This window comes from Sminthopsis crassicaudata, chromosome 1 (genome assembly GCF_048593235.1).
Source record: "Sminthopsis crassicaudata isolate SCR6 chromosome 1, ASM4859323v1, whole genome shotgun sequence".
Lineage (NCBI taxonomy): Eukaryota > Metazoa > Chordata > Mammalia > Dasyuromorphia > Dasyuridae > Sminthopsis > Sminthopsis crassicaudata.
The window spans coordinates 703,234,410-703,261,893 of NC_133617.1; the positions used below are offsets into that span (position 1 = coordinate 703,234,410).

Below are 27,484 nucleotides of genomic sequence, written 5' to 3' on the forward strand. Positions count from 1 at the left end.
AACCAAGGCCCAAGGAAACAGGTGGGCAATGTCGTGTAGCATCTCGGGATGTGCAGCAGGCAGGCCAGGCCATAGACCAGCAGGACCAGGGACAAAAGCTGGATGCCCTCTGGCCCCATTCCTAAATAGCCTTCCTGGGGTGGGCAGCCCTGGCAATCGGTGATGGCTGTCGGAGTGAGACAGGGATGTGGGAGCCCTGGCGATCAGAGCGGAGGCTGACAGTCTCCGGGGAGCTCTGAGCAGCTCTAACGGCAGAGGGGAAGGGCAAAACTGGGGAGTCAGCAAAGTGTAAATTGGCATCTTCCCGCCTCCCTTCCCAGGCCCTCTGGAGCATCCTGCATCCCGTTCTCCAGGGCCTGCTTTCAGGGGCTGAAGTCTTAGCTCCTAATGGCTCAAGGTGTTTCCTCTTTCAGCATTATTTGCATTTTTGAGAAGGCCCCCTAAAGCCTCCGCCCCAAAGGAATGAATTTCTAATAGTGGAATTGCAAACCCTTTGAAAGGAAATGGGGGAGATATTTTTGGCTGCTGGGCCTGGAGCCAGCTGGTATTATGCCAGCCCTGACAGGGGGCTCTGGTATCCAGAGGGTCACAGCTGGGCCCTCAATAGAAGCAGAGGTAAAGTGTGGGAGCTGTTCAATCTACCTCACCTACACTCCAAAACTAAAATAACCAGAGAGACTTGAGAGGATGTTCTCAGAGAGGAAAGGCAAGATCTCCTAGAGGGAAGGGTTTTTGTCTTTCCAAGCCTATTAGGCACAGTAAATATGGTAATATTTTCTATAGATTGGGGGGCAGAGAGGAAAGGACCCAAGGATAAGATTGTCCTGAAATGTTCCCCAGAAAGAAGAGGGAGTATGCATTAGTAGAAGCAACCCTCCCAGACCTGGGTAAAGCTCTGCCTTGTTAATTAAATTATGGCTGGAATAGAAGATCTCTAAGACCTCGCGTTTCCTAAATATTGTAAGTGAGAATTCGAGACCCAGGATTTCCAAGGGATGGCCTTCATCTTCTAGCCTCAATCAGAATTTCCTCCTTGGAGATATGAGGACTAGAAAACAGGAGCTTAGATGCTGGTCCATGAATTCACTGAGTCACATCAAACATTTAATCCCCAGCTTCCTCATTTGTAAAGTGATTGGGTTTAGATGAAATAATCTGGTCACAAGACCCCGAAAGTTTAGAGCTGGAACAGTATTCCCAGTATTCCTTGTGTTCCCAGTGCTTAGTCCTGAGCCTGGCACCTGGGGGACACTTAGAGCGAGGAAATCTTCCTTCCCTTTGCAGGAGAGGAAACCAGAAGAGTGACTTGAGAGCAAGATGTGATCTTGGACACTTTTCAAGTCCGGAGCAGAGCCGGAATTAGAATCCAGACCTCCGGACTCCCTTGGTCGTCACACTGTGCTCTCAGGCCCTTCCGGCCTTCTCTAAGCACTCAGGACTCGAGGCTCAGTGACTGAAGCTGCTCATGGAAACTATGAACTTTTCAGTGGTCCCCAGGGGATGCAGGAGGGAAGGGGACCCAGCTTCCAGCCAAAGAGATGGGGTAGGAAGCAAGTTTCCACCAGCCCACCAGGGAGAAGAGGGAGTGGGGCTGGGGGCGGAGGGAGGCCACAGCAGAGACCGGCCCTTCTCCTTCTGCAATTATCAGCAACCAAGATTGGCCAGAATGGGAGGCTCAATTGTTGTCCATCTGAGGTCCTGGCAGGACGCAGGGCCCAGCCGCACTGACGGAGGAAGGAAAGACACCGAGTGAGTCAGTCAACTGCTGAGAGTCTTGGTCTGAAGCCAGATGCCCCCTCCCCTCCCCACCCCCACCCATTCTCCCTCCATAAAGGAAGGGCCGTGTGCTGGCTCAGCAGTATTCAAGGCAGGAAATTGGGAAAGGGTCCCAGGGTCTGGCCCGGGAAAGAGGCCGGGCTCCTGGCCGGATGCTGAGGCCGGACCTTTTGGACTGGCTGCCTCCTGGAGTCCTGGCTGCCCAGGCCCGGGACCCCCGGGAGAGGGAGGCAGAGCGAAAGAATGCCCTCTGAAGGTTGCAGGTTCAGCCCCGGCAAAAGGGACCCGGGCTCTGGCAAGTTCTCAAAGTCCTCCTGGGCTCCAGGCTCCGGTGCTGGCTTTCCCAGAGCATGTACAGCCCCAACTCTCTGGCTAAGCCAGTCCCTCTGGGGCCCTGACACTAGCCTCCACCTCCTCCTCCTATTCCTCCTTCTCTTCTCTCTTCCTTCTCTTCCTCCTTTTGCTCCTCTCCTCTTCCTCCTCTTTTCTTCCTTCCCTTCTCCTCTTCCTAATTTTCTTCCTCTTCTCCCCTTTCTTTTCATTCTCTTCTCTTCCTCCTCTTTTCCTCTTCTTCTTCCTCCTCCTTTTTCTCCTCCTCTTCTTCTTCCTCCTCTTCTTTTCCTCCTCCTCTTTTCCTCTTCTTCTTCCTCCTCTTCTCCTCCTTTTTTCCTTTTCCTTCTCCTCCTTCTTCTCTTCCCTTTCAACTTTTCATTCACCTATTTTCCTTTTCCTCCTCTTCTCCTCTTCCTTTTCCTTCTCCTTCTTTTCTCTTCCTCTTCCTGCTCTTCTCTTTTTCCTCTTCTCCCTTTCTTCATTTTTTCCTTTTCTCTTTCTTTTCTTCTTCCTTCTTTCCTCTTGCTCCCCTTCTTTCTCTTTCTCTTCTCCCTCCTTTTCTTCCTCCTCTCCTCTCTCCTCTTTCTCCTTTTTCCTCAGGCTTTTATGACTTCTGGGGTCCACAGAGGTTCTACCTAAGGGTCCAGCTCAGAATATCTCCTTGGGGCACTCAGAATAGGATCTGAATCATTAAAGGTCTAGTCAGGACATCCCACCTGCTGGCCTGAGGACAATCATTCTTGCTCCTCTATCTGAAGCAGAGAAATTGCTACATGAGCTTGAATTTTGCCTTTGGTACCAACTCTGTGTTCAGGGGTTTTAACGTCTCTGACCCTTATTTTTCTGATCTGCAAGATGGAATTAATAGTATATGCCATAAGGTTATTGTGAGGAGGAAATGAGATAATTTAATGTTTTGCAAACATCTGAGTAATTTATGAGGCATACCAAATGTCATTTTTCAGATATTAAAGATATAAAAGAATTCTGGGACGTGCCATATAAATGTTAGTTATTATTATCAACATTCTTCAGGGATTTTCATGGGGGAAAGGCTGCCCCTTTTATATATTGAAGGCCCCCATATATAGCCCATAAGTGAATACACAGTATGTGGCTGTGCATCTCCTTATAGGAGTACCCTTCACTCCTCCAAAATTTTTCTCAGCTTGCTTATATTCCTCCCTGAAGTTCTAACATTAGGAATTCATTCCTTTGACTCTTAAATGTTTTTGGCTTCTGAGAATTCATTAGGGAGTGAAAATACTCCCTTAAGGAAAAACAACATGACACGGGGAAGGGATTGGGTTGGGACATGTGCTGGAATTCCCTCTGCTACTAATTGCGTGGCATTGGACAAACCCCTAAAGCTTAACAGACCTCAGTTTTCTTATCTGTAAAATGAGTCTACATTCAACAACAGTAGGGGGATGTGATTTCTATTCTTTCACATGGAAAAGCCATTCTTATGAGACATCAGAAAGAGTGAAATCCAAGGACTTCTTTTCTGTTATTCTCCCCTAGAGTAAGCTTCGGTGCCATTTAACTTCTTTGGGAAAAAGTGGGGCAGATAAGGACTTGGGGTTCAGAGGGTCAGAGACCATCCGGATCATCTCCTTCATTTTAAGGAATAAAAACTTGAGGTCTAGGAATAAAGGTGACATGGCCAAGGGTAGATGGGTGCTGGGTATCAGGGCAAGATCTGAACTCAGACTCCGGTAATATACCAGATCTGGTACAAATATCTTTCCTGGAAGAGGGCTTTAGGGAAGGACCCTGCCAGCTCTAAAATCCTCTGTTCTGTTAGCCGAGAAAACTGAGGGGTAGCTGGTCACAGCGAGAGTGGTGGGGTGAGGGAGAGCCTGGGGAAGAGCAAATAGTCCTAAAGATGGAAATTTAAGAGAAGGCAAGCTGGCACCAATGCTGGCCACCAGGTGTCAGTGTCACACTGAGAATAGAAGGCTCTTGGTCTTGTTCCCTTCGGAAATGAAAGGGGTGGGGGGCATTAATCCACACTAAAGTGTGAGCTGATAAGGGATTAGCCATTCAGAAGGGACCCCCTCCCACCGCCATTTAACAAATGAGGAAACTGAGGGGTAGAGATCATAGGATTATTAACCAGACTGATCAGAATTTGAACTCAGATCTTTGGGGTTCACATTCTTTCCTCTGTACCATGCTGTCTTACTTAAGATATTCACCCTCCCAGAGGGGCTCAAATTTTATGTTAATGATAATAATTAGTAATTTGCAAAGTGCTCTAGGTACATTATCTTATTTGAGATAATTTTCCTAAACTTCAGAGCCTTCAAGACCCAAAGTTTAAAGATAGGATTTCAGGTACTGTGACAAGCAATAGAAAAATCCTCAAGTGTGGAAAAGAAAAAATGATTTCTATAGCGGCTACAATTAGAAATATCTTATTTGATCTTTACAACAATCTTGCCAGGAAAGTACTCTTGTGATCTCCATTTTACAGATGAGAAAACTGAGGCAAACAGATATTAGGGGATATATACCCATTGTAGGGTGACTTCTGGTCCCAATTCTGCCCTTTTTCCAGATTTCAGGGCAGAAAGAAGGAGAGAAATGGTTTCCATCTCAGCCTAAGAGGTCTATTACAAATGGCCATGTGAGAAGAGCCAGGTGGTCTAAGTACCTGCCACTGTGAAAATATTAGAAGGGGCTGAGGTGGAGGGAATCCTCCAAAGTCACTCAGCCCAATCCTCTTATTTTAAACATAGCAAAAAACAATGATAAATATTAACAGCAATGCCTGTCTGCAAAACACTTTAAAAATTAAATTTAAACAAACAAATAAATTCCAAAGACCCGAGACCAAGAAATGTCAACATACACTCTAAGGTCACAGAGGGACTGAGTGACAGAACCCAGCCCACAGCCCCTCTCAATATGGCTCCAAGATCATGAGATCTAACTATAAGCCAGCCCCCCCCCCCTTTAAAGAAAGAAAGTCTTTTCATCACTTCTAGTTAAGTACAGTGCTGTAATAATAGGCTTGCCTTTCTGAGAAGCAATTAAGCTTTGTTCTCCTAATTGCTCTGCTGTAATTTTTAATGACTAACATCTTAAGGAATGGATTTTCAGCTCTTTGGCAAGAGGTGCATTTGTAGAAAAAGGCCAACTAGAGGTTGGCCAAGGTGTAGTGAACCTGGAAGACCTTCTGAGCCAGGGTCAGAGAGCCGGGAGGGTCTGCTCACAGTATGGTGACTATCAGGAAGGTAATACTGCTGTGGGCATGGAGGGCTGTTCAGAGGTCTGGAGAACCTGGGCACCTAATCAAAGCCATCCGCCCAAACTTGGTCATAGGTACTCCCTATGGCACCTCCTTCATACAGGGTCTTGGTTAAAGGCAATGATTCACATAAATGGGGCCAGAAAAGAGCTCACAGAATCCCAAAATTGGAGGTTTACTCCTTTAAATGCCAAAACGTGAACGTTAGGTCATAGAGACATAAAGTCATAGGATGTAGATGGGAAAGGAGCGTCAGAGAACATTAACCCCCCAGTTTTTTCGTTTTACAGAAAAGAAGCAGTCATGGAATCTTGGTGCAGGAAACCTGGACACTATTCCAAAGTCTTTCATTTTACAGAAGAAGAAACTGAGCAAGGGGATTTTGCTTGAAATGATGTAGTCCTGGTTTAAATCCCACTCTAGACCCTTACTAGCAATACGAGCCTGGGCAAGTGATTTACCTCTTGGAGTCTCCATCTTTGTAAGAATAAAGAGGTTGGAGTTAATGACTTCTATGGTCCTATGAAACCCCACAGGTGAAGTGTCCCAGTCAATGTTACATTTAATTTAATTCACTTAATCATTTAATTAAGGCAAGGTAGAAGTCAGAATGGTGTGATGGACTTAGAGTCGAGAAAACTCCTGTTCAAATCCTACTTCTGACATGTACTGGCCACATGATCCCTCATAAGTCACTAATCAATCTTTTTAATGTTAGTACTTAAGGTTACAGAGTCCCTTCCAATCTGTATGGACAGAAAGAGTTTCCTCACTCAGAATCCCTACAACAAACAAATTCTCAAGGTGCTATCCATAAAAAACTACCTTTATAAAACGTATCCACAAAAATATATATCTACATAAAAATATCTAAGTCTTTGAAGTGAGAGTTGAAAAAAAAAGATATTCCCTGCCTTTGAGGAATTTATATTTTATGGCAGGGAGAGAACTTGAGGACAGATAAATAAATGTAACTGAAATGCATGAATAATATAACATCATATGACATGATACGACATAGCAGCATTTCTAAGTTCCATTCTGACACTTAAGGTGGTGAAGGGCAAACTCTTTGAAGACAGCAATTAGATCACTTGTGTATTTTTATCCTGAAGGCTTAGCACAGCATGGATTTAATGCCTATTGATTGATTGGCTGATTGACCCTATGTTGACAGAATAGGTTCCCCCCCCACTTTGACATATAACAATGGCTCTACCTGCTGAATGACACCTGAAATCCCTTTCACAGGGAATAAAGCCTCTCATTCTGTAGAAATAACCCAAATGCAAACCAGACACCAGAGGTGTAACTTGATAGAATATATGGAGCCTTAAGCTCATGCTTGGACAGGTGTACACCAGATATCTGAAGAAGGAATGGGTTGCTGCAGGGAAGAGTAGAGGGGAGGCTGGGGGTTGCCATATTTGGATAATGTCCAATTGTGTCAGAGATCAGTGTTGGCCCTTGGGAGCTCAGAGCCATGTTCTTGGCTAGCCACCAGCAAGCCTTTTTTCTTGAATATGGCTTTTCTAGTTTCCTAGAAGATGGTTCTAGCTCTAAAGAAGTGTCATTGTTTCCTAGCACTGTCCCTTCCAATGGTCTGAAGCTCAGAGGAGGAGGAGACATCTTAGCATCTATGCAGGAACAATTCCCCAGAAGCCTCTTCTCCTTAAGAAAGCACCTCTGTGCATGTGAAGGTCTGCTCTGGGACACTTAACACTGGCAACTCATGAAGCACAGAAGGTCTCTACTCACTACTCACCTAGGCAGGGTTTGGGAAGGGTCAGAGGCTGCTTTAGGAAACAGGAGATTGCGTGGTTTAGGTTTCTACTTCCCATCCTTAAACCACCCGAGTTGTCCCTTTCCTCTTAGAACTTATCCAATCATCCCAGCCAAGGAGAAACTCAAATCCTCCGGTTCTCTGACTTAAGTCTAGAATAGGAGTGGGGAACATCTGGCTTGTGGTCCATGAAATCATTTGGCCCTACCAAGGCAACCTCAGGCAAGGATGAGCTGAAGCTAGGTATAACAATATCTCATTGCTTGACTTTTTAAGCTGATAATTTTGTATGGACTATGGATGATTTTATAAATATACAAATGGCATTGGCAGAAAAAAGGTTCCCCACCCCTGCTCTAGAATGGTCTTTTCAGGGTAGCTGGAACCCCTCAGAGCCGGTAATAAACATTATAATATGACATAATGTGATATGATACATAATATAATAAAATGATGTAACATGATACAAATGTGTATGAATGATATAATGTAGTATAATATAATAAGACATGACATAAAATACTCTAGTGAGAAGAAGAGAGCCTTGAGAGTTCTATTGTGGAATCTTGAGTCCATCAGTGAGCATCCTTAGCCCCACCACCCTACACACCGGCTTCCCCTACCTTGTACCCTGTAGGGATAGGGCACTAATACAAGACATACCAGAGCCCAACTCCATTGGCTCATCGGTAAGTGGCTCTCCAATCCCACTCTGAAGAGAAGCTTACCTGAGGCTGCTGGGTGGTTGAGGGTCTCTGGGGAGACAGGGCAGGGGTCCGAGAGAGCTGCTGGTTCATTTTGCTGATGACCAGCTCAGTGATTAGCTGTCTGTCCTCCACCTGGTGTTCTCCAATTAGAGGCATTGCACAATCCATGACCTGCCACAAGAAAAAAAATCATAGGTTCATAGACTCGGATCACCAGTTCTTAGCCTTCTGAGACTGGTTTAAAGATATTTTAAATGTATTTCAACATAATTGGTTTCCTTTGCCGTCTGGTGTATTTCATTTTGTACATTTAAGAACATTTTTTTCTGAGAAGGTATACAGAGACTTCACCAGACTGCCAAGGGAGCCCTGACACAAAGAAGGTCAAGAATTCTCATTGAAGATTAGAGATGGAAAAGACCCAAAAGGTAGTTCATTCCAGTATCTCAGCTTATGCAGGAATTAGCTTCTTGACAAGCAGCTATCCAACCTCTATTTGAACACTTGCAGTGCAGCCTTATAGGCTATTTCACTTCTTAACTAAATAATTCTTATTAAAAATCTTTTCCTTTTTTTTAAATGGTCTTTTATTGCTATCTTTTGTTTTTACATAACCCAGAGTGAGGATTCTTAACTAGGGGTTATTTTTAAATTTTTTTTTATTTTTAAAAATTGTGATTACTTACTTCAATATAATTATATTCCTTAGTTATTCTATATATTTTATTTTATGCATTTATAAATGTTATTCTAAGAAGGGGTGTGTATCTTTTACCAGGTTGTCCAATGGGGTCCATGATATGCACACAAAAAAGTTAAGAACTCCTACATTCTATTGAAATGTCTTTAACATATGAACTAAAAATGATATCCTGTTCTTGGTGACAGATTTTAGAGAATTCTAGACTTAGAAGGGTAGCTAGGTGGTTCAGTGGATAGAATGCAAGCATGGAAGGCTGTGTGACTCTGGGCAAGTCCCTTAACCCTGTTTGCCTCAGTCTCCTGATCTGTAAAATGAGCTGGAAAAAGAAATAGCAAACCCCTCCAGTATACAGACACTGTAATTAGAGTCTTGATGGTGTCAATGTTTTCCTGCTTCATCTCAGCACTCTCTGAGCAGATGATTAAGAGGGAAATCTCTTGGGTTTAGGACAGAGGATCCTCCTGGTTGCTCTCCAAAGAGGCAGGGTCATTGCCGACCCTCCTCCCAAAAAAACCCCAAATAGGGTCACAAAGAGTTAGGACTGAATTACTGAACAATGACAACAAAAGACATAACAGGTGCCTCTGGATCACCAAGCTTAATCCATAAATAAAAGATCAATTTCCATAATGTTCCTGACATGTGACTGTTCAATCTCTGATTAGATCTTTCTATAAAGAATTCCCAATCCATCTTGGGATCGATTAGAGAGTTCTTTCCTAAACTGAGCTGAAATCTGGCTCATCACTTCTCCCTGCTGGTCCAAACTCTGGACTCTGAAGCTGGGCCCAGATTGGACTGGGGATGGATGGGCATTAAAGGGTCAACATGTCACAGTGGCACTCTTGGCAGCGTATGGCACTGAACGACAGGGCTGAGCCAGCCCAAGTGGCCCCTCTGTGCTTGGGAGGAATACAATGTGCCATCAGAAGAGCCTGTATCCTTGGAGAGCAGCTGGAAGGAGGAGCCTCTGCCCAAGACCTCTCTTGGTTTCCCCTATTGATGGTCAGTTCGGTTATTACTGAGATTACAAATGAACACTGATCCCATAGAGACACTCATGACCACGTCTGTGTTACAGGCTCCAGGCATCAGGTATTTTACTGAAAGAAGGGGAAGGGGAAAGGAATAAGCTTTCTATAGAGTACCTACTATGTGCCAGACACTATGCTGAGTGTTTTATAAATATTAACACATCTAACCTCACAACAGCCCTGCAGGTGGGGGCTGTTCTTGTTCCCATGTCGTGGTCGAGGACCCTGATGCAGAGAGAAGTTAAGTGCCTTGGCAAGGGTCACACAGTTCGTAAGTGTCTGAGACCGGATTTGTCCTTCTGACTCAAGGTTAAACCCAGTGCACCAGCTGGCTGCCTCTGAACTCTCCCAGTGATGCCCCTCTTACAGCAGTCTCCAAAAGGCATTCCAAGAGGGCAGAGGGCTCATGAACCAGGGCTGGAGCCCCATCCACAGCAAGAGCCCTTTCTCATCACTAGCACCTCCCATTTATTTATAGGCACTTGGTAGTTAGAAGCCGCTTCCTCCTCCAGCATCTCTTTAATTTGTGAGAAGTGACGTCTAAATAACCAAGACACATATATGATGGGATAATAGCTAACATTTACATGGTGCTTATTATGAAATTTCATTTGATCTTTACAACAACCCTGGGTGTTTTTATTCTTTCTCTTTCTTTCTTTCTTTCTTTCTTTCTTTCTTTCTTTCTTTCTTTCTTTCTTTCTTTCTTTCTTTCTTTCTTTCTTTCTTTCTTTCTTTCTTTCTTTCTTTCTTTCTTTCTTTCTTTCTTTCTTTCTTTCTTTCTTTCTTTCTTTCTTTCTTTCTTTCTTTCTTTCTTTCTTTCTTTCTTTCTGTCTTTTTCTTTTTCTTCTTTCCTTCCTTCCTTTTTCTTTTTCTTTACTTCCTTTTTTCCTTTCTTCCTTTCTTTCTTCCTCCTTCTCTCTTTCCCTCCCTCCTCCTATTTCTCTGTCTCTGTCTCTCTTTCTTCCTTCTTACAAATTTTACAAATGAGAAAAATGAATTGGAAATGTTTAAGGGCCTGCCTTCAGGCAATTAAATGGTGCAGAAGATAGCGTTCTGAGTTTAGAGTCAGAATCCGAGTTCAAATTCAGCTTGAGACACTTACCAACTGAGTGTTCCTGGGCTTAATGCTGTTTGCCTCAGTTTCCTGATCTGTAAAATAAACTGAAGAAGAAAATGGCAAACCACTCCAGTGTTTGCCAAGAAAACCCCAAGAGTTGGACATGACTAAAAGATAACTAACCATCAATAAAGTAATTTATTTGCCCAATATTACAAGCAGAATTTGTACTCAGGTTTCCAAGCCCAACGCTTTATCCATTGTGTCATCAAGCTGCCTCAAAAGGGGCCAAAAGTCCCTAGGGCCAGGTTATCTATCATAAGGAGAAATGGTAGAATTTGAAGGAAATGTGAAGCACATATGAAAAGAGAAATCAATCTAAAAGCTGGCCCAGAAAAGCCTCCAATGAGCTGGTGGTAGCCACAGATAATCCTCAGTGTAGAACAGCCTCAATAGTCCCTCAAGCCCGCAATGCACTTCTTCCTCCCCTTCACCTACTGGCCTCCCTGGCTTCTCTCAAAACTCAGCTCAGAGCCTGGCTTTATAATGTGCCCTTGAGAGATGCTCTTTGGAAACTACTTTCCATTTATTCTGTGTATACATTGGATGCACATAGTTGTTTGCATGTTACTTCTCCCATTAGATTGTGGATTACTTGAGGGCAGAAGATATTTAGAGTGTTGTTTTGGTTTTTTTGTTTGTTTTGGTTTGGATTTTTTCTTTGTATTCTTAATGCTTAACACAAATGCTTGTTGACTATTTGGGGAACTCCTGTGTGTATGTTTAAGAAAAAAAAATTAAAAGGCTTTCTGGAATGGTATTTCTCAAATCTGGCTCCTTATTACATACAACTTTGTATTAATATTCAACTGTGTGTGAATGGGGTCTTGTTTTAGTTTTATAGGCTTTGAAGTCTGACCCTGTGATCTTAAGCACAAAACCTGGAGCAAGGCACACAGTATAGGCTCGATCTTAGAAGAAAGGAAGGAAGAGAGGAAGGAAAGGAAGAAAGGGAGGAAAGGAGGGAGGGAGAATGAAAGGAAGTAAAGGAAGAAAGAGAAGAGAATGGAAGGGAGGGAAAAAGGAAAAGAGGAAGAGAGGGAGGAAGGAAGGGGGTAAGGGAGGAAGGAAAGAAGGAAGTAAAGAAAGAGGAGAATGGAAGGGAAGAAAGGAGGGAAGAAAGGAGGGAAGAAAAGGTGGGAAAGGGAGGAAAGAGGGGATGAAGAGAAGGAGAAAGGAAGGAAGAAGGAAAAGGAAAAAGGAAAAAAAGGCAGGAAGGCAGAAAGCAACCACATCTCAATTCTCTGCCAAACTTCTTCTAGGATCCTAACTCTCCACTCCAATGGGTATTGTAGGGCACCATTAGATCCCTCAAAACCTAGAAGGAAAGAGGTTCAGAAGAATAAATGGCCTAAGAACTCTGCCAGTAGTAGAAATATGTACCCCTTTTAGGAGCAATCCAGTGGTCATGGCCACCAGCCGTGAGCATCATTGCCTTATCTCATTTTTCCTTCCCATTTTTTTCTTTCCTGTCATTCTGTTTTCTCAACTCCTCTCCCTTCTCATTCCCCTTATTTCTGCATCATTTCTTCTCCCTTCATCTGTTCTTATTTCCCTCCCCCCATTCCTACCCCTTTGACTTCCCCTCACCTCTTCATCTTCTCTTCCTATCTTTTTGCTTTTCTCCCTTATATCTTTTTCCCCAATTTATCTTCTCCTGGCATTGCCCCCCCCAATATTTCCTCAATGCTCTAATCTGGGGCAAAATTGTCATTGAGCTCCTAGTAAGAATTCATATTTATATACACACACAGATAGAGAGATAAAGAGACAGAGAGAGAGAGAATGAGAGAGACAGACACACAAAGAGAGATAGAGACAAAGAGATAGAGAGAGAACGATAATGAGAGAGACAGAGACACAGAGACAGAGACAGAGAGAGAATGAGAGGAGAGAAAGAGAATGAGAGAGAGACAGAGGCAGACAGAGAGAATGAAAGAGAGAGGAGAGAGAGAGAAAAAAAGAAAGAGAAAGAATGAGAAAGGAGAGAGAGAATGAGAGAGAAAGAGAAAGAGAGAGAAACAGACACAGAGACAGAGAGAGAATGAGAGGAGAGAAAGAGAGAATGAGAGAGAGAGAGAGACAGAGACAGAGAGAGAGAGAGAGAGAGAGAGAGAGAGAAAGTAGCCAAGGTAGTGGGCAGCAGAAGCAGAAAGAAATGTGGTTAAGGACCATGGCTGGAAACAGGGGTGTGGTGAGTTCTCAGAAAGGAAGTTATTAGAGGCATCAGCCAAGCAAAAACCTACAGTGCCACAAAACTTACTCATCCACCCCCAGCCACAAGTGGGGCACATGGCCTTTCAATGTGTGATCCATCGGACTTCCACGAGACAGCCCCAGACATTCGGCTCCCTACTCCCAGGTCTCCCCACCCCCTGGTTAGTAACAGGTCTTTGTGCACATGGATACGTGTAGGAGAAACGTGCCCTGATGCCAGCTAGGCAGAACTTCTCATAGGAGGATGGGGTTCTTTTAAGGTGTATTTTGAGGGGCTCCCAGAAAAAAGAGGCACATTCTGAAGTTTCTTCCAGCTCTAACCCCCTGAGATTAAGGTCCCTCCATATCCCAGGACAAGACAGTACCACAATCTACCGCTGACAATTTCTTCTTTTAGGTTATAAAAATTGTTCTCTGCCTCAGAAGCAGCAAAGTGGCCCAGTGCACTTAAGCCACAATAAGGAAGAAAAGTTCAAATCCAATCTCAGATACATGTTATGTGATCCTAGCCATTTAACCTCTATTTGTTTTTGTTTCCTCAACTGTAAAATGGGGATAATAACACTACTTAACAATAATTCCCTTGAGGATATAGTGAAATAATTTCCCCCAAAAAAGTGCTTAGCACAGTATCTGACACATAGTAGGTGCTATATATGTCTTTTTCCCTCCGTCACTCCATCCTTGTTTCAGACACAAACCTTGTCCTTGATATTCCCATTTATCAGATGCTTTTCTAGTTGGCAGGAAAGAGAATGTGGAGGAGGAAGAGGGTGTCAAGAGCACTAAGTCCCTCTAGGTCTAAAGTAATGATCCTATCATACTTAGTGCCTGGTTATTTCTGTTAGAATGTAAGTTCCTCGAAGGCAGGGCATGTTTTTGCCTTTCTTTGCATTCCTAGTGCTTAGCACAGTGCCTGGTATACAGTCCCCTGCTTAATACAGCCAGTGCCAGTGGTTAATGAGATTAATTAATGAAGTAGTCTGCATTGTTAAAATTTTGCCATATATTTTCATTCAGCTAGGAGCAAAGACTGTATTATTTATTTGAGTTAGTGTGAATTCAAATACATGGGGTCACTTCCCAGGAATTGGTATTAGCACAGTGATTCAGTTAAATGAGAAGAGAGACGGAAGAGTGCAAACTTTGTGATTTATCCAGGGTCAGACAGCAAGTTAGGAGCAGGAAGTAGGATAAGAAACCAACATTCCTGATTCCCTTACTCCAGAGGTGGTGAGGTTTTTATTTGTTTCTAACACCACAGTACAGCTCCTCTCCCTCTCTCAGGGAGGATGACATCTAAGTAGGAGTCTAGGAGACATGGTATTGCCTCTGGTTTTCATAATACAAAAGGTCAGCAAGAGTTAGAATTGGAAAACTCTCCCTCTTCGATCACTGGAGGAATCAGTATAGGGGAAGTTCTGATTCCTAGGACCATAAGACCCAATTATTTAAAACACTTTCCTATATGAAGATATTATTTCTCACCCCTAGGAACTTCCACCAGGTCACTGGGTTCTTTCTTCTTAATCCCAAAGCCAGAGTTATGGACCAAGGGATGCCCGTTTTGGCCCTTCCCTTCCCTCATCCAACATAAAGTCCAATCTGCCTGAGTCGGACTTACCTCAAAAATGTAGTCTTTCCCATCCTTGCCATGCACAGCCTTGACAGCACAGATATCCAGACCTCCAAATATCTCGGAGCAGGAGTCCACCCACAGCTTATACCTTTGAACGGAAAGGGAAGCACAGGTGAGGAATTAGATGGATCCAATACTTAACTTTCCCTTCCATTTCTTTCAACCCCTTACCATCTCTTTCATGTCCTAAGGTCATTCTTGCAATTGCATCCTTGCATAGGTTATGATTTTGGTCTAGAATCCTTTTCCCTCCTCTCTGTCCTTCCATTTCTTTCCGGTTCAACTCAAGCCCACTTTATCCAGGAAGTTTTCCTGCTTAATACTCACACCCCCTTAGTGATATCTTCCTCTGTTGCTGTCGCTTCTGCGATCAGGAACAAGTCAGCCTCTTTGAGCCCCAGCTTTTTAATTTGCAAAACAGGAATGTGGGACAATGGGACATGTGATACTTACCTAACCAAGTTGTTGCCAGGATCACATGAAATCATTTATGTAAAATGCTTTGCAAATTCTCAAGGGCTAATTAAATGAACTATGATTACATTATTATTATTGTTGCTATCATGGAACATGTAAAATCTGTACCTTCTCAATAGCTTGTAAAATATTGCTTTATATTGGTCATGCAATCAAGTCTTGCCTCCCTAATTTGATTGACAGGTCTTTAAAGGCAAGGTGGTCTTATACTTCTTTATATGTTCTAGAACAGATCTGGATGCAAACTACAAATCTAATGCATTTTGTTCAGTGAATGGATGGATGGTTGGATAAATGGAGGATGATAGTAGCATGAATGGACAGATGGATAGATGAATGGAAGAATGGAAAAGATAGGGGCTTGGGGAGATGGATAGATGACTGGATGGATAGACAGATGAATGAATAAATGCTTCAGTTTTGTCCATTCACTCTCTGCTCATCCCTTCTGTTGTAAACTTTTCATTTTGGGGATGTTCAGAAAGTCATTCCATGGGCTCAAAAGTTTGCTTACTCACCTGTCTGACATCGCAATCTGCTCTAGCATTGCAGATCCAGTGTTGGTCTTCCAGTTTTCCTGAGATGGATGTCCTCCTAGAACAAAGACCCAGGCCAGACCAGGCCATGCAGGCCAGGCCCAGGTCAGGGGGGGACAATGAGTTATTGGCTGGAAAAAAGGGCAAAAAATGGCCTCACTTCCATGGAGCCAGCTCACACTTTTCTCTCCTTTCTCCCATTTCCCTTGAGTCTGGGTGTACCTGATTGGTCAAGAAACTAAGTTCAGAGACTATTCAAGACTACCTCTTGACTAATCTCTCAATGATCAGTCTCACTAGGAATTCTGGGAAAAGTTGCTAAATGCTGATTCTAAGGATCGTTGATCTAGATCTGGTAGGGATCTCAGAGGCTAACTCCTCATTTTACAGATAAGGAAGCTGAGACCCAGAAGAGTTAAATGACCTGCCTCAGATATTTCAGAATTTCTTTTTTTTTTTTTTTTTTTGGAGACCTGGCTCATTACCACCCCCTAAAGTCTATCAATTAGGGGAACCCCCCCCCACCATCAGATTTGAAAATCTGAGGATCTAAGTTTACATCTTGGCCCCATTACTTATGATTTTGGAAAAGTCATTTGATCTTTCTGAAACTCAGTTGCCTCATCTGTAAAACAGGGCTAATGATTCACTACCCACTTCACAGGGCTGCTGAAAGGACTAAATAAATAAATGTATGAATAATTTTTATAATTATGTTTAATTATATAATAGCTAGCATTTAATAGTGCTGTAAGATTTGCAAAGTGCTTCACAAATAATGATTGAATAACAATAATAGGCAATGATTATTCATTTTTAGAAGAGAACAACTAATATTAAATTACAGCCTAAAACAACTGTAAGTAATAAATAGTCTTAAAAGCTGATTCTGCACTGCATTTCTTTTGGGATCATCAGTCCACACGTTAAATATTCTTTCCATGTTTCTTTGACATTTTTCTGGGGGAAAAGGTCTCCCAAATCTTTGGTTGACTTCTCTTGATGATGGAGAAGCCATTTAGCTCTATGAGCAAATACCTACTAGTGCCTTTTCCCCCCTTTTAATACATTTTTGAAAGGGTTAGAAGTCTTGTCTCTAACTCTCTGGAAACATCATTCAGAATTGATTTTTCTAGATTAACATGATATTGTTCTCTCTTGGTTTCCCTCTTTGCTTTGTGACTTTGCAGCCCCATTTGCTGAATTTTCATTTGGATCATTGACTATGGGTGTCCTTCTGAACTCTATCCTCAGGTCTCTTTTCTCTCAATACACTCTCATTTGGTGATCTTAACTCTCTCTTGTGTTTATTAGGATCTCTATGACAATGATTCTCAGAGCTCAGATTAAATCTAGTTTCTAATATCTCTTCTGTTTTTCCATCACTATCTGCCTTTTTATGTTCATGTGGACTATTTGTCCCCAAGCTATGGTCGCCTTCCAAGCTTGTATTGGTCTGATCAGCCACAGTTGGACACACTATATCAGTGGTCCTCAAACTTTTTAAATAGGGGCCAGTTCACTGTCCCTCAGACTGTTGGAGGGCCGGACTATAGTAAAAACAAAAGCTCACACTCTGTCTCTGCCCCTCAGCCCCTTTGCCATAACCCGGCGGGCTGCATAAACGTCCTCAGTGGGCCACATCTGGCCCGGGGCCGTAGTTTGAGAACCCCTGATCTATATCTTCACCCCAACATAGTGATAATATTTTTGGTCTTCAGAAGACAAAAAAAAACACATTGGCTTTTTTGAGTAAATTATTTAAATTACTTGTAAGCATACATATATACATACATATGTACCCATTATATATTTTATATACACATATAACATAGATGCATTTATTTATGTATATGTATATATGTATACATGAATATACAAACACACACACACACACACACATATATATATATATACAAACATACATTTATATAAAAAACCATTCACCACCAAGCACTCAAAAGATATGAACAAACAGAAGAATAATAAGCTATTAACAACCACATGGAAGAATGCTCCAAATAACTAATAATAAGAGAAATGAAAGTCAAAACAATTTTGAGGTTTTCATACTCTGCAAATTAACAAAAATGACAAAGAATAGGAAAAATCATTGCTGGAAGAGATATGGGAAGATAAGCATACTAACGTATTGTTGGTGGAGCTGTTAAACAGTAAAATCATTTTGGAAACAATTTGGAATTGTGCAAATAAAGTGATTGAAATGTCTATCCATTGACCCAGAGATTCCATTTCCAGGTTTATACCTTAAGAGGCCTATGGTTAAGAAGATAAGTCCCTAACATAGCACAATAATTCTAGAAACATTTTTGTGATAGCAAAGACATGAAAACAAAGTCGATATTCATTGATTGGGGAATAGCTAAACAAATTGTACATAATGGAATATTACTGTGCCCTTAGAAATAATGAATATGATACAGATTATCTTACAATAAACTAATGCAGAGTAAAATAATCAGAGCCAAGAAAACAGTATACACAGTAACTTCAACAATGTAAAGGGAAAGAAAAACCACATCTACATAGAAAGATCAAAAATGAATTTTGAAAAATTATAAATAAAAAGTATAATTTAAAAGAAGATGTATGAAAAGTCACTTCTACTCCTATACTTTGAGGAAGTGGGAAGTTCACTATTATTCTAAGATTTTTCATGTATTGATCAGTTATCCTGATTTTTCCTCTTCTTTTTCTTTTTTAATATTCAAAAATACTATTTGTTGTATGGAATGGCTTTCTGAGAGGAAGGGGGATGTGGAAAAGGGGAAAACTAGGGTGATATAAAAAACAAAATACCTTGATAATTTCCCTCTACACACACTTTTAAAACTATGTGATTATAAACAAACAGAAGCATAAATGGGATCTCCTCTTAGTGATTTGCAGTGCATGCAATGAAGCTAAGAATCAGATGCCATTTTCAAGACCGAAGCTTCGAACCCCTAGTTTGTGGGAAAGAGGGTTGTAGCCCCCAGGATCTGACTCACATGTAAGCTTTGTAGTTGTTGCCAATCTTCTGGATCCGGATGTCATATTTGGCGTCAATGAACGGCTCAGCTGTGGCATAGGTCTGGGTGAGGGCCACCACGCTGGCGATATCCTGGAAGTCATAGTGATTCTCCACCTTTACCTGGTGTTGAAGCAAGTGTGAGAGGGAAGGAAGCGCACATGTGAGGGAAAGAGAGAAAAATCAAGGAGTTTTCATGAACCAGGACAAAACAATTTGACTGAAAACCATTCAGGTCATCCTAGCTTCCCACACTTTCCACCAGTTCTCTGCCTCTCCTACTATTTTATACTTCTCTATGCTCTTCTTCTTGGGTTCAGAAAGCATTCATGGTCTTCTACAACTAATATGGTTCTTCCCTATCCCCAGTAAGTTTTGCAACAGAAATCTAACAAAACAGGGAATAGAGCAGGGGTTCTAAGCCTTTTTGTCTGTGTGGCCTGGGCTCATTTGGTGGTCTGGTAAAGTCTATGGACTCCTTGTCAGAATAATGTTTTTAAATGCATTTTTAAAAATACACAGTTCTACTGAAATGCAATTCTCAAAAAACTGTTTTTAAGTCATCAATTTCTGGTAAGCAGGTCTTAGAATACAGAGAAAAGAGAAAGCATGGCATTTTATTTCTTACCAGCCCTGCTTTCGGTTCTCCTACATTCTGTTGGCTCAGGAGAAAGAGCCTGCCTGAATTAGCTTCCTCTCTAGACCTTTGAAGGACCATAGGCAGTCTGGCATGGCAAACCTTCTCCAAGAAAGGCTTTCAGAACAAAATGACTTCCTTTGATTCATGGTGGCAAAAGAAGTTCCATTCAGGGTAAATATTGCCACCACACTCCAAGGCATTAGGGTGAATGCAACTGGTCCCCATGCTCAAAGTGGACTACCTGGTACTATTGGTATTTTAGAGAGAGAGCCAAAGAAAGACTCTGACTTTTGGAACTGGTCCTAAGATCTCCAGCAGTACCGAGTAGCCCAGGGAACCTTTCTCAATGTGGATGTTCAGCTTGACTAGAATCGGGAGGAAGAAGAGAGCAGATCTGAGCTTCTGCCGGAAACTTGTCCCTTCCCATATATATTTTTGTCCCTCTTTTTGGTCCTCTTGGCTCCCTGTGACTTACCTTCCCCATGCCTGAGTGTGCATGGCCGATTTTCACCACCACGGGGAATGTCGGGAGAGTCAGCTAGAGATAAGAGAAAAGAGAAGGATTGACTCAGAACTGTTTGTCCCTCATCCAGCACCCAGCCTCTGGCCAAATCAGTTGCTCTTCAGAGGGTAGGGCTGACCCTGGCTTGGGCCCCATGCTTCCTCTGCCCAGGATTCCGCTGCTGGCCGAGCTCCCCTGAACGTGGCTATGTGAACAGCTGATGAAGGAGAAGTCAATCTTGCTACATCATGACCAGGTCATGCCAGACTAACCTAATTTTCTTTTTAGCAAGGGCTATTAGACTGGTGTGGAAGCCAGTGTAACACAGGAGAGGGAGGGCAGGGCCCCACTGGTATCAGGAAAAACCTTGGATCAATACTATATCTAAAAATGGCACTGACCCTGCAGGGCCATTGTGAGAAACAAAATGAGATCAAAATTTGTAAAACAATTTGCAGACCTTAAAGCACCACATAAATGTGCTATCATGAGGCTACCAAGGACAGAATTAGAAATAAGAAGGGGAAAACTGCAACAGAAGTCAAGCAAATCACAGAATTTCCACGAATCTCAGGCCAATTCCTGGTATTTATCCATGAAGTCATAGATAGGCAATAATATGCATGGGAGGGAGCTCCCACACTGGGAATTCCCTATGCTGAACAAATGACAACTCCACTGTGTGTTCCTTCATAAATTTATTAATAAATATTAATGTTAAATTAATATAGATACATAAAAATAATGAATATTATATAAACATTAAATACATTAATATTAGATCAGGGAGATGTCATTCCACTTATATTATTAACTTAATATTAAGTTAAATTTTAACAAAGAATTTGAAAATTTCTCATAATACTTTTATATAAAAGTTGGAGAAATGTGAGCTGCATGATAGTACAGTGAGATGCTTTTAAAACTGGTTATAGGTCTGAACACAAGAAAGGAAATAAGCATTTATTAAGGGCCTACTATGTGCCAGGTACTGTGCCAAGAGCTTTACAAATGTCTCATTTGAGCCTCATAACTATTCTGGAAGGTGGGTGCTGTTATTATCCCCATTTTGCAATTGAGGAGATGGAGGGCAGATTTTGCCCGGGGTTTTTTATTAGTATAATTGACATTAAAGGAGATTAATTATCCTCTGCTTTGCTGCTTTGCCCTAAAGACCATAGGAAACTTTTCCACCTGACTTTAGCTTTAATCTATTTTTGTGTTAACTTCCCTTAATAGAACATGAACTTTCTGAAAAAACAAGTGCTTTTCTCTTTGTATTCCTGTTATTCAGTGGTTTTCAATCCTGTCCCTTTTTCTCTGTGACCTCATTGAGGGCTTTCTTGTCAGATAATGGAGTGGTTTGCAATTTCCCTCTCCAGTTCATTTTACAGATGTGGAAACTGAGGCAAACAGGGTGAAATGACTTGTCCAGGATGATACAGTTAGTAAGTGTCTGAGGTTAGATTTAATAAAATAGCTGAATCTTCCAGACTCCCCGGTCTGGCACTCTTATCTACTGTACCACCTAGTTGCCCAGCATCATACATAGTGAGCACTTACTACTTTATTCATAGAATCCAGAATGGGGAATAAGAAGAGGAAGCTACAATGAGGCAGGTGTAGACGTGGAAGTCAGGAAAAAATTTGTTTCAACAACGAGAGCTGTCCAAGAGAGGGAGTAGGCTGATTGGGGAGGCAGTGGGCTCTTTCTCACTAGGTTTCCTTCAGACAGAAGCTAGACAACCATTCCTTAGGGGATGGGTGTTTGGGACCATTTTTGATCTGCTATGTTGGGACTAATTGACTTCTGAGAGTGTCTCCTACTTAGTCCTTTTCCAATAGGTATTAAATGTTTGTTAGATTGTATTGTTGAGGTGTTTCCCTCTCTCTACCCTTACCTCAAGGGCTCTCATGCTGATACCTTAGCTACATTTCCCTTTACCCATCCCTGCCTTCCCAGTGCTCAGAAACCCTTCTCTCCTCCCCACCTCAAACAAAAACGTATCACCCTCAAAGCGTTTCACGTTTGGAAGGGATTTCCCAAGGGCCAATCCCAAAAATGGACCAAGAAGCTTCTCTCTAGCACACATCAAAAGTGAGAATTTTGCCTTTGTGCAATGATCTCCAGCAAGGAGCAATTTCTTTCCAAGGGAGGCCCCCCTTTTTTACTCTAGGGACAGTGCTAATTATTATGGTGTTTTTCTCCTTACCTCAGTTTTTTTTTTAATTTCATTTATCATCCTGTCTCCTCTTCCCCTCCCCTCAGTTAGAATCTGTGTAACTAAAGTATGCTAAGATATTAACAAAATCACCAGTTTAATCAGTCACTAAGCAATTATTAAATTATTAAAATACCAATGAAGGATACAATATGTGAATGACTAGGTATATATATGACACATACAGAATAAATGTAATTACAAATATTTTTAAAAATGAAATATAAATATGCAGAGCAGATGGAAGATAATTTGAGAGGGGAAAGCATCACCAATCAAGTGGTCAAAAACTATCCAGAGGTATCAGCATTTAAAAGAGAATTCTTCAAGACTAGCAATGGTTTAATTAACAAAAAATTGCTCTAAGGTTAAGGCAAGAGATGTCAACCAGCCTTTACTGAGCACTTACTGTACGCCATGCATTGTGCTGCCTACAGGTTTATAAAGAAAGGCAAACTCAATCCTTGCTCTTAAGGAGCTCCATATCTAATGAGGAAGAAGACATGTGACCATTATGTCAGACAAGGCATGCAAACGAGATAATTTCAGAGGGAAGGAACTCTAGGAATAGCTCCTTGCAGAAAGTAAGACCTCAGCCAAGACTTAAAGAAAGTTAGAGAGTCAGAGAACCACAGGAGCAAGAGCATTCCAGGTACAGGGAACAGCCAGAGATAATGCGATGAGTTTGGAGATGAAGTGTCTTACTTAAGCAATAGATGGGAGTCTACCATAATGGCAGAATTATGGGCACTGAGACTACCAGCTCTGATAGGAATTAGTGCAGTGCAGTGGAAAGAACAGCAGACTGGGAGTCTAGAGATGAGGGTTCATTAACGGTTCTCCAATTAACTAGTGAGCCTCAATTTCCCTATCTGTAAAATTAAGCAGTTGGACAAATTATCTCTAAGGTATCTTTTAGCTCTAGGGTCCTCTGTTATTCTATGATTTTACAAACTATTTATGAATTCAAAATATGGAAGTCTAGAAGGTCATGGAGGAGTAGCCTTGTATTTTTTTTCCAAATCAATCTTCATCCTTTTCTTTCTCCTCTTGAACTTTTGTTTTTCTTTCCTGGACATCATCATCAGTCCTATAAAGGGAACTGCTGACAGAAGCAGATTTGAAAAAGAAAAAACATTTTCTTTTTTCTTCCTAGAAACTGTTGTTGCTGCTGATGGAAAGTTAGCCCATATGGGGACCCTGGAGCTAACCACAGGCACTGGGAGTGCCTTCAATGAGGCTTTCCACATTCCTGGTCTGTGGCCAGGGTGGCCTCTGCTTGGTGGGATTGAGGGGAAGATTAGAGAGGGACAGCAGACAGAGCTGGGGACAGGAAGGAGAAAGAAAGATGTCTGCCCATGCTGAACCCCAAGAACTCTCTATTTAGCTTGCTCAGACCTAGAGGAGAATGACTCATAATAGAAATAGAGAATTTTTAGGCTGAGAAATGATCCAGAGACTTCCAAAATGAACTGAATCTTTTCATAGATAAGGAAACTGAGACCCAGAGAGAGGGAGAAATGATTATACTTCCATTTTATTTTCTTTCCTCTTTTTCTTCTTTCCTTCCTTCTTCCTTTCCTTACTCCCTCTCCTTTCTAATCCATTTCCATCACTCCTCTTTTTCCCATCTTTCCTCCCTTCCTTCTTTCCTTCCTTCCTCTCTTCCTTCCTTTCTCCTTCCTTTCCTCCCTTCTTCCATCTTCTTTCCTTTCTCTCTTTTACTCTATTTCTTTCTTTTTCTTCCTCTCACCTTCCATTCCATCTTCCTCTAATAAATGATGAATATTTTGTTGATACTTTTAAGAAGTATTGTCTTTAATATTACTTTCCAGTACCTCAATCCCAAATGTTCTTTGTAGTAAAAAAGTAAAGTTAAGCAAAATAAACCGATACATTTTCCAGGCCTGACAAATAATATGTTTCATTCCATACCTATGGTGCATTCCCTTTCAATTAAAAGGGGAGAATATTGTTTTATTCTGAAGTCTTTGAAGTTAAGATTAGCTCCTCTGCTAATGTTCGGATGCTTTATAATGTTGTTTTCCTTTATATTTTTTAATATCGTTGCAGTCTTGAGTAAATTGTTTTCCTGGTTCTGCTGGCTTCATTTTGCATCTGTTCATACAAGTCTTCCCAAATTTCTATCCAGTCAGTGTGCCTCATGTTATTTCATGATCAATCAGCCAATATGTAGAGAATTTCTACTATAAGTTCTACCCCTGCAAGGCACAGTGGGTGATGCAGAGACATGGTCCTAATTTTCAAGGACTTTATGATCTAATTGGGAATCAAGGACAAGTGCACTAAAAGACAATTAACAACACTAGACTGACAGTCCATTGTGTTGCTTAGGTAGTGTGCTAGAGATAGCAGTAGAATATCTATTGCCTAGAGATTCCACTATTAAAGAATCATCCTATTAGCTTAAAACCTTGTCCCCTGTTAAAAATACAAACTCAAAAACTATTTCAACTTCCTAGCTGAAGTGTTCTCAATTAAATAATGAGACAGCTGGTCTAGATAAAGGAACTTGAAGCTCCCTTTTGATTTTCACGCTATTATTCTATGATTTCTTGAAATCATCTGCGAAGGCTGGGATAGAGGCTTTGGAGATCCCTGAATTACATATTGTATAAGAGAAGGGAGAAGAAGAGAGCACAACAATAAGATCAATCTCTTGGATGGTACCCAAGATGATGGAAAAAATATCAAAGGTACAGAAAGGTATTCTGACTGGAAGGGTATAGAAGAGGGAGGACTGGAAATGATCTGTCTCTTTCACAATTTTGCTATTTAACCAGTCTCAGAAAAGCATTAATAACCTGTTCAACTCATACAATTAGATCCATAAGGGATCTTAAAAGTCAGCTAGTATATATATATATATTTACAAATGGGAAACTAAGCCTCAGAGAGGTTGTGACTTGACTAAGGTCAGATGTATCTTAAAAGATGTGAATGCAGGTCTTCTGACTCCAAAACCAATATTTTTACTGTATTTCCCATTATGGCCTCAGTTTCCTCATCTGTAAAATGGCTTTGATCAGAGCTAATGTTCTCCTCTGCTTTTACATTTTATGTTCCACGGCTCCTGTTAAACAAAGATACCTTTCAGGGATAGGTGGGGAGTTATTGTGGATTCTCTGGGGAATGGGTAGTCAGAGGAAATAGACTCAATCACTATTTCAAGAGCTACTTTCCTAACATTTTTCTCCATATAGGCTCCGGACAAACAGCAAATGACTTCCAGAGAGAAGCGTTGGCAGGGCCTCCTCATGAGGGGGACAACCCCTCTCTCATTAGTCCAGCCACAGGTTTTCCCATGATGCTTCGGTGGTGAAATCCTCTGACACCACAGGGACCAAAGTAGTCATGTGAGAAAATACAGTGAAACCCAAGACTCCAGATGGGGCCAACTGGCTATCCCATGGGGGAACCGGAAACATGGCCTTATATGGGTTGCCCTAATTGCCGATCGTCAGCCATTTGTGGGAGTTATTCTCAGCCCTTACCAGAGGACTGAGGGCATTTCAAGGAGCTTTCCACAAAGCAATTGAGGATTCAGAGGAAATCCCTGGTGATGGATCCATGATGGAAGAAGTGGTGTGAGCCTGGCAAGGAATTCAACTAAGGCTTTGGCAAGGATGGCTGTTAAAAAAAAAAACAAACCCAAAGAACAGCCCTTTCTTCTCATAGACAATACCATAGCTTTTTTCCCTCAATTTCATTTCTTGCTCTCACTCATCTCTGCTAAAATGCCAGCCAATAGGGTGCACCCCTGGTACATCATGGTCACATGTTTAGAGCTGGAAAGTCATCCCATAAGAGGTCATTAAATCTAACCTCTTCATTTTACAGCTAAGGAAACAGGCGTATTTTATTAGGGTTACACAGTTAGCAAGTGCACATGGTGGCATATGAACCCATCTTTTTGTCTTCAAGTCCTTTCTATTACACCACGGGTTCTCAGTGACCATGCCAGTGAAGCAAATTACCTGGGTAGAGCTGATCAACCATGAAGGTTAAGTTCTGTTTGTCTTTTGTTTGAAGCGAGATGTTCAGAGGTGCTCATTGCCAGGAGGTTATATGCAGGAAAATGATTTCTCCATAAAAGACTTATTACAAGGTATGGAGAGGTTTTTGCCATACATCCTAGGATTGCAGATCTGAGACTGGAAGGAATTTCAAATGTCCTTTAAATCCAGAGGTGTCAAAGATAGGATTTTCTCAGGTAGCCCAGAACCAGATTAAGATATAATTGGGAAACATTTAACACAATAAATTACAATATAATAGATCATATATAGTGTTAACATGTGATTTTCTAAGTTAATGTAAAGTCAGCAGGGAGCCTTATATCTGGGTTGGTGATTCCTATTTCTGTCTGAGTTTGACTCTGATGCTCTAATCCAACTCTACTTTCCTATAGATGGGGAAATAGAAGCCCAGAGACTTGCCCACGCTCACACAAATAATAGTTATCATAGACAAGATTGAACCCAAGTTTTCTGACTCTGGATCAGCCTTCTTTTCCTAGTACCATGCTCATAAAATTCACCAATTCTTGGGCTGGTTGATAAGTTTTTTTACCCTCCCAGGAGTATCTGAATTTTCCTATTCATCTCTGGAATGCTGGGCATCATGGTTATTTTAGAATGCATATATGTTGTTTAATGCCTTCTATTAAGAGATTTGCAAAAAAAATCAATTACTATCATTTTAAATGGGGGGGGAATGGAGCACTGGATTTGGAAGCAATACTTGATTTTGAATTTTCAGCCTGCCAGACTTTGGACAAGTGACTTCTTGGTCTCTGGTCCTCAGTTTGTTGTTGTTTAATTGCTTTTTCAGGCATGTTGACCTTTTTATAATCCTTTTGGGGCTTTTCTTGGCAAAGATATTGGCAGGGTTTGCCATTTTCTTCTCCAGTCATTTTATATATGAGAAAATGGAGGCAGACAGGGTTAAGTGACTTGCCCAGGGTCACACAGTTATTGTCTAAAGCCAGATTTGAGAAAGAGAGAGAGAGAGAGAGAAAGAGAGAGAGAGAGGAGGGAGGGAGGGAGGGAGGAAGGAAGGAAAGTAGGAAAGTAAAAAGGAAAGTAGAAAGGAAGGTAGAAAAGAAAATAGGAAGGAAGGAAGGAAGGAAGGAAGGAAGGAAGAAAGAAAGAAAGAAAGAAAGAAAGAAAGAAAGAAAGAAAGAAAGAAAGAAAGAAAGAAAGAAAGAAAGAAAGAAAGAAAGAAAGAAAGAAAGAAAGAAAGAAAGAAAGAAAGAAAGAAAGAAAGAAAGAAAGAAAGAAAGAAAGAAGGAAGGAAGGAAGGAAGGAAGGAAGGAAGGAAGGAAGGAAGGAAGGAAGGAAGGAAGGAAGGAAGGAAGGAAGGAAGGAAGGAAGAGAGGGAAGGAGGGAAGGAAGAGAGGGAAGGAGGGAAGGAAGAGAGGGAAGGAGGGAGGGAGGGAGGAAAGTAGGAAAGTATAAAGGAAGGAAGGGGAAAAAAGGAGGGAAG

At 41.6% G+C, this 27,484-nt stretch overlaps 1 protein-coding gene across 1 annotated transcript in view; it reads right to left on the minus strand.

Annotated features, from left to right (window-relative positions):
• The window catches only part of SYN2 (synapsin II), a 240,222-nt gene that overhangs the window by 18,700 nt on the left and 194,038 nt on the right, over nt 1-27,484 (minus strand). Inside the window, 6 exon segments of the mRNA XM_074282912.1 lie at nt 7,877-8,026; nt 14,554-14,656; nt 15,564-15,619; nt 15,621-15,639; nt 18,593-18,735; nt 19,728-19,790. Of these exon segments, the coding sequence (XP_074139013.1) occupies nt 7,877-8,026; nt 14,554-14,656; nt 15,564-15,619; nt 15,621-15,639; nt 18,593-18,735; nt 19,728-19,790 (534 nt within the window).